This window comes from Macrobrachium rosenbergii, chromosome 21 (genome assembly GCF_040412425.1).
Source record: "Macrobrachium rosenbergii isolate ZJJX-2024 chromosome 21, ASM4041242v1, whole genome shotgun sequence".
In the NCBI taxonomy this organism is placed as follows: Eukaryota; Metazoa; Arthropoda; class Malacostraca; order Decapoda; family Palaemonidae; genus Macrobrachium; species Macrobrachium rosenbergii.
In genome coordinates, this window is record NC_089761.1 from 57,176,322 (window position 1) to 57,192,583 (window position 16,262).

General features: G+C 35.3%; 1 protein-coding gene across 1 annotated transcript; it reads right to left on the reverse strand.

Annotated features, from left to right (window-relative positions):
• Nucleotides 1-8,384: 8,384 nt before the first annotated feature.
• On the reverse strand, nucleotides 8,385-14,274 carry LOC136850211 (proteoglycan 4-like). The gene is made up of 2 exons (XM_067123848.1): nucleotides 14,205-14,274; nucleotides 8,385-11,233 (listed from the first exon to the last, which is right to left on the reverse strand). The coding sequence occupies exons 1-2, from the start codon at nucleotides 14,250-14,252 to the stop codon at nucleotides 9,971-9,973; spliced, it is 1,311 nt and encodes a 436-aa protein (XP_066979949.1). The 5' UTR covers nucleotides 14,253-14,274; the 3' UTR covers nucleotides 8,385-9,970.
• Nucleotides 14,275-16,262: the final 1,988 nt, after the last annotated feature.

A 16,262-nucleotide genomic window follows, 5' to 3' on the forward strand; every position in this document is an offset into this window, starting at 1 on the left:
AGAGAGAGAGAGAGAGAGAGAGAGAGAGAGAGAGAGAGAGAGAGAGATAGAAATGCAGCATTGATATTAATTGCGGATTATATAAAATGGAATATGATTTGGATACAAATTAGGGATTTTTGACATTGAGAGAAAAATTACTGAACTTATTATAAAGTTTAGTCTTCAGTAGATATGTATTTATAAAATTGTATGGATGTAAATTGAAAAATGATTGGGAACATGCGGTGTCCTGTACTCGAATTTGAGATCCTTATAAGAAAGTTTTCTGCTGTTAAAAAATGTAAATTATGGGGTATGGAAAATGACTGTTTTACTCATCCCGGCTTCTATTTCACTCCCTCACCCCATTAAGTTGGTTGTAAAGAAAAAGATCGCGGTATTTGTCACAGTTCCCATTCAAAATAGCCTTCGAAAATGACAAGAGATTAGACCAGAAAATCTAGGTAACAATATCGGGCATATGTGCTTTTTGGGTACGTCTCGATGTGCAACACCACTAAAAATCATTTAATTGAAATTTCTGCATACTAAGCTTCCTCGTGTAAATTCCTGCAAGAAACCAATTGAGAATTATATATGCATATTCTATATATATATATATATATATATATATATATATATATATATATATATATATATATATATATATATATATATATATATATATATATATGTAGTAGCTTCGGGGCTGTGGATTGCTGATAAATAAAAAAGCCTGTTAGTAACAGACTGCAGATTAACTTGCAGTGGAGTTTTTAAGCTATTTCGCAGCTTAAAGTAATACCACATAATGTTTAGGCTAAATTAAACTGCACTTATCATTCACTTTATGAGATTTATTTGAAACTGCATTATGATTTTTTTCAAAGAAAAATATTCAGGAGTACATTTGGGAGAATTAGCAAATTGTGTGGAAAATAATTTTGTTAGATGTTTGCGCATGTTCATGGTTGCAATATTGAGAAGGGTATTGCCTTGGGTTAGGTCTGGTCTTTATATTTGTAAAGGAAACGTATTTGGAAACTTGAGTTTGAGACGAAGGGGTGAAGGTGTAACTAAAGGTAATTGATAACAGTGAGTTTGAGAAGAAGGAAGTGATGAGAACACGCAAGGTGCAAGTGGATTTGGGTCAGGGAAACACAAGATGAAGACGCACATGAAGATTAAAAGAAATCCCATGAGAAGATCATGGGGTTAGCGGGGAGATTTTTATGTTTTTAGGAGGGCAGGAAGGGCCAGTGAAACCACTGGGTGGTGTTGGGAGCAGGAAATGAAATGTTTAGTAAAATGATACAAGCTATTTTTTAAGGTACATTTGCAAGACAGATTGGAAGGTAGTGAACAGGAATGCGGGTGGATGGATAAGATGGTCAACATAAGATGAGAGAGTACAAGCATAAAAAAAAAAGAGGGGAGAAGGGATCAATGACTTTCGTTAGATTAAGAAATTGTTTTACTGGGAAGAAAAATAGGAGAGAAAGGTTGGTTAGCAAATAGATCTGGGAATAAAAGATGCACATATAGAGAATGTAATCCTTTGTCAATGGAGTGAGGCTGTAAAGAGGGAAAGTAAAAGGGTTAAAGAATGGAAAAACACGATGAGTTCATAGGATTACAAAAGATGCTGCAGCATGGTAGTGAGAGAGAGATTTAATAGCTGACCAGGGTTTGTAAGGTAATGCAGGGTGATGGAAAGATTTTAATGGAATGTATTAGAGGGATAAATATTCTTTTATATAATAGTAAAGATGATGAAGACAATAAGAAATATATACGCATAAAGTTATATAATATGCCAGAGAGTTTGTATGTTACGATTTTGATCAAGTAAGATAGGTGATAAAAGGATCGATTGGGGAAAAGCAGGGTTCAGACAAGGAAGAGCATGTGTGAAACAAGTGTCTGTTATGAAACGGTTTTTTTGAGAAGCTTGAGAGCAAAAGAGAAAGCTGTATGTGGTGTGCTTGGACCTAGTAAAATTATATGATAGAATCGAGTGATACGAAAGTGTTGGGAAATCGAAGTGAAAGGTGAAAGAGGTATTGGAAAAGGAGAGCTTCAACATCTGAAAAGAAGAGTGTAAGCACGTGCAAGATAGAGGTCAATGGCACAGTGCGTGTAAAGTGTTTGATGTACTGCTGGTGAGCCTTTTGTGTAGGTACAAACATACACACACACTCATATACTGTATATATATATATATATATATATATATATATATATATATATATATATATATATATATATATATATATATATATATATAGATTTTAATCTTGGGATGTGTACATTTTAATCTTGGGATGTGTAGATACTAGATAATTACCTTTTGTATGTATATATATATATATATATATATATATATATATATATATATATATATATATATATATATATATATAATATAATTTATATATATATATAGATATAAAATTCATTTTAATCTTAGGATTTTAATCTTGGGTAGATACTAGATAATTACCTTTTGTATTTTGTTACAGAATTGGTCTTTTCATAATCATTGAAGTCCGTTTCATAAGCCTGTTGAGATTACCACTAGTTTACTTCACAATCCTATTTCTGACATGTATTAATGCAGTGTTATTTCTATTTCCAGGTAAGTGACGGGAGGATCATCAAAGCCGTGAGTATTCAGTGCTCGCTCTCTCTCTGGCTAGCGTCGATGACCATACTGCAGTTGTTGGGGCACTTGTACAGATGTCAATTAATTCTCTCTCTCTCGAGTGGTCTATTTTAACTGGAGTTCCCAGTGCTTTTACTCTGTGAGTAAACTTTCTCTTCCTTTTGTTCTCTCTTTCTGTGTGTGTTTGTGTGTGTATAGATACTTCAGGTAAAGTATAAGAGTGGCTCAGCCTGGAAACCTTTTCCATTCATGTACTTCAGGATCCCAGTGGAAAAAGTACAAAACTTTAAAGATTCTTAATTAAACTCATACCTTTGGGAAATGTGTGATCCTTGAAATTTTACGTAATAAAACAAAAATATGCGGAATCGGGAAGGATGTAAAATTAAGTTCCTAAGTTTTTTCAAGTCAGTAATCTTGATAGAAACATGCGCAGGACTTGTTAATTAAAGTTTGTCATAGAAAGGTACTTTTTATTTTTGCCCTTTTTCTTTTCATGCTCGTAATATTTGATGAAAGGGCAGTTACCGTGTTCCACCGATGCCGAGCGTGCGTGCTGTCAGCATAAGATAAGGCTTTCGCCATAGAAAACGGAAGTTCCCTAATGCGATCCAGAGAGACCAGAGAGAGGGGGAGAAACTAAAATATGAAATTTCTCTTGGAGTCCATTATCTTTCGTTCCCGTTTTTGTGTTGTGGTCTTGAAATTTAATGGAACTCGAAAGAATTTTTTGCCTCTTTACACTTTTTCCTTTTCTTTTGCTTCTTTTTCTCGTTATTATTATTATTATTATTATTATTATTATTATTATTATTATTATTATTATTATTATTATTATTATTATTATTATTATTATAGTCAGTCTTCTCATAATTATCTGTAGTTGGTTTTACCTTGTAATCGAAAAACTTGTAAACGATAAGTGAATATAGCAGTAATAATTATATTCTAGTACCTTGTATACAATTCTTTATATACCTGTCGTAGAATTGGTCATGAAAGTTTAACGCTCAAATTTAAAACTTGAAGTGTCACGGTTTTTGTTGGTGTGCAAGATTCTTGGGAACGAGATTTCCTGGTGATTCAGTTGAGTTCCTTTTCGTCTCTGGTCATCCTCTCTCGGGAACTTTTGGCGAAGCTTATGTTGTCGCTTTTCATATTTCAAAATGCTTGGGGTTTGGCACGCTGCCCAGATTACCAAACTTCCAGCAGAAGGTTCTACCTCTCTCTGGGGTCCTGAGTTATTCTTTATTATTAATATGTTTATTTATTGGGACTTAGCAGTGTTATGTTTTCCACAGATTTTCTTCCGTTATTGTCTTTACAATACTGACTCCTTTTACAGAGTCTCTGTTTTTCATCCCGGTAGGGACGTGCCGTTATCTCTGTTGTAAATCATCCTCCATAGCTTCGTTGTCAGTCTCACTTGTTTTTATTTATCGCAAGTCTTTATTTCAGGTCTTGGCGCCATCAATTTCGAACCGAGAAAGGTGAATCGAGGTTTAGATCGGATGTTGCTCTGCACAGTTTTTTTTTTTTTTTTTCGATTACAAAGTTTTCTGTATTTTTATATCATGATGGTGGAACTTGCCGTTTAGGCTAGTCTTTCTTTTTTTTCCTCAACCAATAACGTAACATTACGTCCGAATTTTGGTGCTAGACATTTTGCTGTCTTAGGAATCCGTGTTGATTGGTTATCGTATTCATCTTTAAATCAAATGGAAAATATCATATAGAGATTTTTGGTTGTATAGTAGCTAGTTCCGTAAAAAATTAAAATGTAAAATATTTGATTCATTATGAACGAATAATGAAGTTTGATCTATAAACCTTTTAACGAAAATCTGTCATTGATGAAAAATAAAGAAACTTATTTTTTCCGTCTGTACTTTTTGTTTAATGTTTTGTGACGCAATGATTAAATGTTCTCCATGTTTACAGTATTTTTTTTATTCATAAAAGGGGGACGTTTCAAGTATTTCTCTTGGGTAGCTTCTGTAAACTCTTTATAAAAGTATAGAATTGTGAACCTGTATATTTGTTAGAGAAGAACCACATAAGCCATATTTTATTTGCAATTGCTGTGATGAAATTAAAGGCTTTTGTCTAATATAGAACGAAAGAGAGAGAGAGAGAGAGAGAGAGAGAGAGAGAGAGAGAGAGAGAGAGAGAGAGAGAGAGAGAGAGAGAGATCCCAATTTCAGACAAGAAAATTGACAAGTCCAGGAACACGAGCGAAAATTATTGCTGTCCGTCACAGAGCACTTCTCAGATATCATCGAAGACAGATTGGTTTAATTACATACTCGAGTTCATCTGAATGGCTCTTCTTCATGAAGGCTTGAAAAGCATGAGCCATACGTTAGAATGATTGGTACGAGTTTGTAAATGGAGGTGTTAGACTGATTGTTCGTGTTTGGGTTCCAATCCTATATATATGTGTAGCATTTGTGTTTAAAGTTTATATACATATATGTAAGTAAGTGTGTTTGTGTGCATATAGATAATGTTACTGTGATTTTACTGGTGCTTATTGTTAAGGAATAGGAAAGTGAACAAAAAAATTTTATTTGTAATTTACCGTCATTATTAATCTCAGTGATGTTAGGGGAGAGTTTTGACTATAACGTCCGATCTGTTTTCACGTTTCTTAACTTTTTAGCAGGTTAATCATTTCACGTCAAGAATATTTTGATATTTGAAGTAAGGCAGCAAAGAAGTACCAACATCGCTACCAAGCCTTTGTATAGGTTTTTATATTATGTAATATGACGAGACTGGAGTTGAATGCCCTTCTTGAAAGAAGTTGATAAGATTGCCGAAGGATTTTGGGATGATATAGAGCGCAAACCTTAAGAACCCACTCTTTTGGGAGAATAGGTTATGAAATTTTGAAAAAACCTAAGCATGAAGGTAATCTACATCGCGGAGGAAGGAAAATAAACCATTATGTGACTTCAGTCTTTCCAGTACCAAAACTGAATAAATGATCATGGCGAATTTACGTCATTATTGCTTTAATAATGAGAATGGACTATTATTTGTAGATGTGCCTTTGGGCTAAGAAAGCACGCATACACAGTGGTGGTAAGACAAGTGCACGATGTGTTATTTAGAATTTTTATGAGTGGGAAAGATGTCAGAAGTATGAGAAAAATACAGTAGCTGTAGGTGAAAAGTCGTTGGGTCGGAAAATGTGTCATGAATTGAGTGTGGAATGACTAATATATGAAGATGGTACAGCTCTGGTTGCCGTTATTGAAAACAAATTGCAGAAACTAGTGAAAGGGTTTGAAAGTATTTTGAAAAGGAGAGATTGGAGAATAAATGTGGGTAAGAGTAAGGTTGTACAAGGAAATGGAAACATGGGAGATAAGCTTTGCATATTAATATGGACTGTGGAAGGATGGAAGCGGTGAATTTTGTAGGTATTTAAAAGTAAGTATAATGGATAACGGTAGGATGAGAGAAGAGGTGAGTATAGTTGGAAATGTATATATTAAGAGTTGTTGAGCAATTCTCCTTTATGGACGGTGAATACTAATGGAAGAAAATGTTTGAGATTAATTGTTGTAAAAATATATGTTGAGAATTGGGAAAATACATGAAAGTGGTATAAAGGTTGGTGTAGGTGAATGAGTGATTTTAGATGGAGTGGTCTTAAATAGGAATATTTAAAAAAAAATCCTTTTTGTGCTTCTTACATATTTTTATTTCCCATTAAACTTTATAATTGATTGTACTTATGCACAAGTAAGTAAGTTTTCAGGAAACGGAGGGGGTCCTTTAAAGAGTATTTAATTTAAAAAGGTCTGGACGCAAGAGGAGAGGAAAACCTAGAAAGTACCGGGTAGAGGGGGTTGAGGAGGTATTGGGAAGGGAAGACCTTGCAGCAGGAGAATACATGCAAGATTTAAGTTCGGCCGTGGCCATCCTCTCGACACGTCATCATTAGTGGGCCGCATGCTTACCGCAGAAAACTAAATATACAATAAAGTATACTTTACTGTGTGATTTAGAATATTTTGCACTTGTAAATATGAAGAAGGAGCGTCTAGCATTTATATGTCTCGGAAGTTTATCTTTATGAAGTTAAAGAATATAAATAATTTCACATCCAACTCGATGGTATTTGAAAATAAATATTTTACAGTAGAATTACCTTTGAAAAAAATGAGTTCATTTATATCAGAGTTTTTAAATAAGAAGAGGAATTATGACCTTTAATTGAAGGGAAATCTAAAATTTTGTGCTGTAGAAGTAAAAAATAAACAAATAAATAAATACATAAATAAATAAATAAATAAATAAATAAAATACAGGAAAACTGAGCAAAGAGTGATGCTGGATAATAATTTTGTTTTGATTTGTAATGGCAGTTACACATGTAAAGATAAAAATTGATTTTGCCCAATAAAAAAAAAACACGGATAAAAATTTAAACTGTGTTTTTATTTGAGTAATAATTTTCATGCAAAAAAAAAAAAATGGTTTTAACGCACGAAATTTTAGACTTTAGCAGGAAACCTAGCTCGCGAAGATCTTTAGAGAAACAGGCCTGGAGAGTGGGGAGGCAGCCTTTCTAATTTCGACGCACTGTGATGAGCTTTCTGTCGTTACGTATGAAGTAGTTAATGTTATGAAAGTTTTCTTTCGGCTTATTTTTCCTTTGAGTTACTCCTTGTTAGGGAAAGAGCTTAATAACAAATATATATATATATATATATATATATATATATATATATATATATATATATATATATATATATATATATATATAGTATGTATTAGTGTGTTTTTATGTCTGCGTTTGTGTGTATGTTGTTATTTGTTAATTACTTTAGTAGTCAACACATGTACAGTTGTTCGGTAAAACTTGTATATTTAATTAGCTTCTATCGGATTACCCTTTTTGTGCTGTTTGTGTATATTTTTGGAGTAAGCACGTCTATTATTTACATTTATTTAATGCACGTGAAAATTTCTCTGCTTGTTTAAGGATTAGCGAAAATCTCATAAACTTTTAAAGTTGAGCTCGTGCGCATTTAAACTGTGGACACAAAAAGTTTCTTTTAATCAGCTTGATCTCTGAGGCACTTGGAAGAGAGTCATAATTTGAAGTCAAGAATCTGTTGGCTTTATTTACATTTGATTTTCACCATTCAGTATTCCTACTCTCTTTGTACAGCAGCTCGTTTTAGTGGCTAAGCCATCCATTCATGATCCCGACTTCACCGGTGTATCGAAGCAGTGGAATTTAATTCCCTTTTTTCTGTATAGTTTTTTGGTAATTGAAAAAATACAGTATGATTTATATGCATTGCATACAATATGCGCACAAACGTACTTTTAGGCCAATTACGGTTTTACGTTGTTGCAGTATAACTATATAATTTTGGTTCAACCCTTTTAACCCTTTCAACAACGGATGAGCAGTTTTGCTGGGCTTTATGTTTATTTGCGCTGAATTCTACCGAGAATAATTCTGCATTTTTTCCTGTGTGAGTAATTGTTTTCCACATGAATAGTGGAAACGTTTTTATAATGCATCTTTTGGGATTTCGCATTTATCAAGTCGTAAACGTTGGTCTTTTTCAAAAAACAAAATTTGGGAGTTTTCATATTTTCCCCTCGCAATTTTTCACATTCATCGAAAGACCTGCTTCTGCAGTGATGCTTTATTTTTTCCACCAAATATTGTTCAACGGTGCAAATAAATAGGAATACTAGGTTATTTTTTTTTTATGAAGATTGCTTTTTGCTATTAATAAGTCGCATCTGTTTTTCATTTTTGGGAATTCGATGGAATGCTGTGTGATGTTCGCCATTAGGCGGTTTATTGTTTTTAAAAATATATATAAGTAGGCATATCAGATTGGGTTGGTAAAAGAGTCGTTATATTTTTCAGTTTTAGCTTACAGCCATGGATATCATGGGGAGAGTAAATTATATAAATATCGTTTATATTGCTTTAAACTTTTTTTTGTGAAATTTAGAGGACGAAAAGAAGAGAATAGTTTTATTTAACAATGTAATTTTTTGGAACGATAAATAATCCGGAAAGCGTTGTATAGCAACAGAGGATAACAGTAAGAAAATGTTTTTGATGTTTTTCATTTTATTTTAAAAGTCATAAACGAATAACGTGGCAAAACCATAACAAGTGCAGAAATGTTCCATAATTCATTTGTAAGTGGAACATTTCTTTGTAGTAACAAATGTAAAATCAAGCTAAATGAAAATGGTGAAGTATATACATAATGGTTGGAAAATAATAGTTTTTGGTGAATCCGTAACGTTTAACCTCTCAAGTACGTGAAAGACTGGTGATGACCATCTGATAGGCGAAGTACGAAGGTTCCTGACACTTGTATTCCGTCGGAGGTCTCCGAATATGCGAAATGTCCTCCGTCTGCCACTACTTCGTACATGAAAGAGTATGGAGGAGCCCTCTTCCCCTGTAGGAAGAAGGACCAACAGTCTTATGAGTAAGAAATGGGTCTCCTCGCGGCTAAAAGGGGACGATTTCTCGAATGCTTAGGGCTTAGTGGTGTAGCTCATGAAGAAACTACCTCACTTAAATAGACTGGTGTTTAGTATATGATAAAACAAGGGAAGGAATCTCCTGATGAGGTGGTATATGAAATAAATGGTGTGAATATGGGCGCAGTTGGAGTCTTTTTATGAGATAGCATGATGATGTCCATTGAGATAATGAATTTAGGTGTGTCTGGGAGATGGTTGGTGTGGGTTACACTTGTTTTCATGTGATGTCCCTTTTCTTGTCGGTCAATGTATTATTTGGAATTTCTTTGTCTTATTTCAGATATAACTTTTGATTTGCTTAAAACTCCTAGGTGTAATTCAACGAAGAAACCAAAAAACTCGCAAACATCTTTTCCAGTTCAGCAGTAGGCGCGTCTGTACACAGTTTGCTGTCTTGTAAAATGTCGTGTGATGAATCTGTTTTTAAAAGTTTACAGCTCTGCTTTTCTTCTGAGTTTAAATATGCTGTGAGTCGTGACGTATTTCTGTGACTGCTTTTGAGTAATCATCTTGCTGGATGTCTTGCAGCGCGTCATTTCATTGTCATGAGTTTTCCATTTTAGTTGTGTATATGTATTGAAAATGAATGTTAACAATGAATGGTGCTGAGCAGTTAGTAAACAATCTTTTTTAATAAGCTCTTCTTCAGATTACGTTTCTTTTGACATTTTTGCTGTGATGAAGTAGTTTCATTACATCACTTGTGATTATGGAATCAAGGTATGATTGCATATTTGCGTGCATTTGCTGTTGCATGCGCTGTTATTCATGAAGCCATTACAGCTTCTGAGACCAATCTTTCCATACCTCATGGTAAATTAAATTCGGATCAAGGGGCATCTCTGATGGCTTGTAAATGACTTCAGCGGTTTTCCTTGTTGCCTCATTCTTCCTTGTGAATTTGGATTTGTTGGATGGCTGCCTTCTAGCCTTTGGAGTAGTCGTCGAATCGGTTTTAATCTGAGTTGGTGGCTTCGGTGGTTTATTAGATGTTGTAGGATCTGGTAATTTTTGGGTAGTGATAGGTACTGGGGACTTTAGGGTAGTTGTTACTGTTGATAGCTCAATCGTTGTTGAAGTTGGTGGTGCCTCTGGAGTGATTGCCGTTAATTCTTTGGCACCTGCCGCTGGCTTGTGAGTTGCTGCAGTTTTCGGCAGCTTATGTACTGTAGGTGGCGGTAACTTCTGCGTAGTTGTGATTTCTGGCCTTTTACTGGTAACTGTAGTCTTGTGCAGCTTTGAAGTTGTAGGCTTGTTTTTAGCAGCCTTGGTTGTGGCGAGCTCGTGGGCAATAGTGGTGAGGGGTGATTTGAAGGCTGGAGTATTTTCTTGGTAGTGTTGAGTTGGAGAGGTAACAGGCATGTGGTGGGAAGGTGTCAGAGGTACCCACTGATCATCTTTTATATGTGGTTGGACTGGTGTTGTAGATTCTAGGAACCTGTAGTTTTGAGAAGTAGCGGGGAGCGTATGTCCTATGTTAGAGTGCGAAAACGATGTTGAGAGGCCTGAAACCGTCTGCGGGTTTGAATGAGTGACGATAAGAGGAGGCCGCGGTGGAAGGGCACTTGGGACCTGGGGATGGAAGGAGTCCCTGAATGGTGGTGGTGGGATTGTTGGGGGTGGAGGTGGCTGTGGGGGTTGATGTACATGTCGGGGAGTAGGTGGCGGCCGTTGGGATAGGGTTGAATGGGCTGACGGTTGTGGCTGCGTGGGTAGAAGTGTGTGGGTAGGAAGAGGAGGAGGAGGAGGCGGCGGTGGTGAGGGTGGATGGGGTGAAGGAGGAGGTTGCGTTTGGGGCGGATGAGTTGAAGGAGGAGGTTGCGGATGGGTTGAAGGAGGAGGTTGCGGATCGGGTGGTAGGAAAGGAGACGACGGATGGTTTGAGAGATCTTGAGTAGGTGGTATGTATGGCGGATGGGGGACAGGCGTAGGAGGAGGCTTTCCTGTATTATATACTGGAGGTAGAACTTTGTAGACGAACTCTTCTCCTTTAGAATTTGGGAGACCAAGGAGCACCGTTGCCAGTCCTATTGATATAACCTGGAATTTAAAAAACGCATATTACTCCTGTTGTCATTTTCTAGTCATGCAGAATTCTTTAAGGTAGCATACTTTTGGTTATTTTTGGTGTATATGCAATTACATGAACAAACACTTGAGCGTTGTATGTATATATATATATATATATATATATATATATATATATATATATATATATATATATATATATATATATATATATATATATATATATAAGGTTTTCAGGGGGCTTGGAAATGGCTTAGGTATATATGTTACTAAAAGTTGTTCCAAAGAATTTTCTGTATAAAAAGTATCTAACTTCCTCGTGAATATTTGATAAATCTTTCAAGTACTATTGAGGTGACGCCTGAATAGAGGTTGCAGATGAAAGTGAGTTTCTCACCTGACATGGCAGTAGAAACTGACTTCCCTTGCTGCGTATGAACGTAATACAAGTTGTGTAGCAAATTAAATTGCCGTTCAAATATTTGAAGGAAAAATTAAGTGGTCCGGTCATCCCACGAAAACCTGGAATTTTTTTCTTTTTAAATTGTTCGATGGAAGTTATCATGTCTACCAGATTTGACTCTCAAGATGAGATTTCAGATTATAATTTTCTCTGCCATCTAGACAAACTCAAGCGTAATGACAGCTGAATTATTGTGTAGCACTAAAGAAGAAAATTCTGTGATTCATTCTAATTTATAATGTTAAGTGATGAATATTAGTGAAAATTATAGAATTTTTATATGATTTTTGACCACATATTCAGGTTTTCCTTCTGCGCAGGTTTCATCCAGCTAAACGCCCGCAAGCTTTGTTATAACAAGTGAAAAATGTACCGTCTTAAACGTTTTCGCCATCAGCGTTTGTGGCCACCTGTTGGACGGTATTAGTAAGGCTAAAAGTGAAGGGATTAACTTTCCCCAGAGGATCATTTGTTATTTCGATGTCATCTACACATTGTATTTTTATTAATATATCAGTCTTTTGGGCTGCTGTTGCGAAAATGGAAGACTTCGATTAGTTTTGTTCTTGCATTTTTCGATGCCGTGGCCTGGTCATTTAGGGAACATACCCGATGAGGAATGATTATAGTGTTGCAGCAGAATATTCTAAGGAACAAATCTGTGGAATGTAGAAGGCTGAATTTTTGTTTAACCACTGTTTATAGATATACTGTATGATGAAACTGCGTTAAAATTTGTTATTTTTCCCTATTCTCCCAAGAAATGATACATTGCTATTGGACTTTGTATTGAAAAAATGGGAACCCCATTAATGCGATTTTATAATATTAGACTAAAATGCACATAGCTATCGAAACCACGCTTCTTTTTTCCTGTTTATGTGTGCATGCAGATATATGTTTGTAACCTTGCGTACCTGGCTTTCTGTAGTCATATGTGTTGTATAAAATTATATAGTTTTATGTTAGTGTGTATCTTTACATATAGTAAAACACACATATATAATATATATACATATACATATATATATATATATACATTATATATATATATTATATAATTATATAAATATGTAAATATATATATATATATATATATATATATATATATATATATATATATATATATATATATATATATATATATATATATAATTGAGTGCCCACAATACACTCTTAACTTCACGAGCTCTTCACAGTTTTTGAATAGGCTTGTCACCACAAAGTTGAGATGTAAATGCAGGAATATGACGGAATTCTGATGTCCGTAGTAGGATTCGAACCCGTGTTGGAGTATCAAAACGAGGTCACTTTACAGATCTGACCATATTCTTGTATTTGGATCTCAGGCCCTGTAGAGACAATCTTATCTAAAAATTGTGAGGAATTCGAGACGTTAAGAGATGGCATTGTAGATCTTACAATTACATGCGCATCTGGTAAAAAGTGACCAGTAGAATATATATATATATATATATATATATATATATATATATATATATATATATATATATATATATATATATATATATATATATATATATATATATATATATATATATATATATATATATATATATATATGTGTGTGTGTACAGTATGTATGTATGTATATGTATGTGTGTGTATTATATATACATACATATATATACACATACATTTACACACACACACACACACACACAAACAAGCATATAAACAAACATATACTGTATATGGTATAACAATGCTGTGGTAGAGCACTGGTACCATTGGGCTCACAAGGTTCCTGATTCGATCCCCGCCTTCTGCCTACCCATTAATTCTATTGTAAATGGACCACCTGTTGTCCACAAAGTCTTGGGGTAACAGTATCAACCCAAGAAACTTTTTTGGTAACTGGAAGGCTCTACTTCTGTTGTTCCTCTCTCTCTCTCTCTCTCTCTCTCTCTCTCTCAGCATGTAATATATACTGTGTATGTATGTATATACATATATATATATATATATATATATATATATATATATATATATATATATATATATATATATATATATATATATATATATATATATATATATATATATATACATACATACATACACAGTATATATTACATGCACACATATGTATATATATGAAATGCATATATTTACCTACATACATAAATGTATATGTATGTGTATGCATATATATATATATATATATATATATATATATATATATATATATATATATATATATATATATTTGAAATATATGTTGTAATTTAAACTGCACTTTATCCAGTTTGAAGGAAAAGTCCTCTTGTGTGTGTGTGTGTGTGTGTGTGTGTGTGCAGCGTACTAGCAAGACTCGATGTTAGCCAAGGAGATAAGGGGCGTCGGGTTAGCAACCTCACGTTCAAGAAGTTTCCGAGAACCAGAAGGCACCACCTTTCTGGCGCGACTACCTCCAATCCAAAAGGTCCTCTATTGAGAAAAAAATTATGTATGTATGCATGTAAATCATCCTTAAATACGAATTTTTGCTTATCTTACCAATCTGACGGCACAGCCCATCCTGAGGGGAAGTGTGCTGTCGCACATCCCCGTTAAGTAATGAGTGGCTGTAATCCTTTCACCACTTATATAGGCACATTCACTTCGTTCCTCCTCCTTCTCCTCCCCTCATCCCCCCCCCTCCCTCCATGCCGTGACTCTCATCCCCCTGATCTCTATCCCTGCGCCCACAACTTCTGTCGTTCATTAGCATATTGGAAAATCACTTGCTGCTCACTCAAGCCAATCTGGTTGTATCATTCATTAGTTGGTTTGTGACTCCAAACACCCCCCTCCCCATGATTTTGTGGTAGACAGTTTGCTAGCCTTCATTAAGCCATATGTTTGACGAGTCATTGGCTTTTGTCTAATTGTGTTGATGCTTAACTAATTATTTAAAAAACCTTTTTATGATTATCTCAAGAATTTCATGTCTAGTTCCGTGTTTTCATCAGCAATTAATCCTTGGTACATTAAGATGAAATCTAAAAAAAAAAAAAAAAAGCGATGCAGTCTGTAGGTCCTTTTAGGCTGTAGCTCCTTTGCTTTCATGAAGGAAGACTTCTGCCTTTTTCGTCGCAAAACTTATTGTAGCGAGGCAGATTCTGATGGAATTTAGAAAGTTTTTTGACTTTGTGGTAGGCTTGAGAAAAGAAAGCAAGGCTTGTTTCACCAAAACTAAAACAAGTAAGAAATGTGCCGAAGTTTCTTGGGTGCAATCGAGTTTTCTGTACAGCGTATAATGCTGTATGAAACTTTCAGCCACGGCCCGTGAAGCTCTTAGCCGCAGCCTATGAAACTCAGCCACGGTCCGGTGGTGGCCTCAGCGACGGCCCATGAAACTCAGCCACGGTCCGGTGGAGCCTGTGTTGTTGGTACCTATAGCGGTGCCAGAAGTGCGGTTATGGCTAACTGTAACCTTAAATAAAATAAAAACTACTGAGACTATTAGGCTGCAGTTTGGTATGTATGATGATTAGAGGGTGGATGATCAACATACCAATTTGCAGTCCCCTAGCCTCAGTAGTTTTTAAGATCTGAGGGCGGACAGAAAAAGTGCGGACGAACAGACAAAGCCACCTCACTAGTTTTCTTTTACAGAAAACTAAAAAGATACGGAATTTTGATTAAAGTTTCTCCATTTACAAGTAAATCTGTTGGAAATGAAATATCTCGGTATAATATGCAAGCTGAAATAATTGTTTATGGAGAGGTATTAACTGAAATTTAACTTCAGAACAGTTTTAGTGACATTTTGTGATTACTATATTTATTTTTAGTATTTCTCTCTCCAAATTGTAATTTTTTTGAAGTATCGAAACTTCTTGGTATGAGACTTTCCTTCGCATTTTTAAGCACTTTCCTCGCCGGCAGGCATTTTGTGGCTGCAAATGTCGCTATTATTATCTCATTTGCAAGTTTGCTTGCAGTATGTTTCTCTCCATCCTCCCACCCTGCTTGCGCTTTCCTGCCATATTTTTTTTTTTTTTTTCAGGGGATGAATTGCTTTTCTCCATATGCTGGAGAAAATGATTTTCATGTAGAAAGTTCGTATTGTCTCGACGGTAATTGCACGTCGTGTTACCACTGTCTACTACGAGTTGTGTCATTCTGCGGATATTACCAAGGAAGATAACAGGGCGTTTCTTACCTAAATCTGGCTAGTACTTATTAAACATTTATTGCGCAGCGTCGTTGCTACAATACAGCCCTCTATGTGAACCGTTTGCCTAATACTGGTGATATACGAACTGCAAGAGTTTCTTCGTTAAACTCATGGTTAAAGTATATCTTAGTTTAACCAGACCAATGACCTGATTAACAGCTCTCCTAGGACTGGCCCGAAGGATTAGATTTATTTTACGTGGCTAAGAGCCAATTGGTTACCGAGCAACGGGACCTACAGCTTATTGTGGAATCCGAACCACATTATGACGAGAAATGAATTTCTATCACCAGAAATAAATTCCTCTAATTCTTCATTGGCCGGTCGGAGAGTCGAACGCTGACGCTAACAGCGTGCTAGCCGAGAGCTCTACCCACCCCTCCAATGAAGAA

Excerpts from the sequence above, each read along its gene's own strand:
- LOC136850211 (XM_067123848.1), bottom strand. The coding sequence starts at position 14,252 with ATGTGCGACAGCACACTTCCCCTCAGGATGGGCTGTGCCGTCAGATTG. Across the intron at positions 11,234-14,204 it reads TGGGCTGTGCCGTCAGATTG|GTTATATCAATAGGACTGGC; the intron begins GTAAGATAAGCA and ends TTTAAATTCCAG.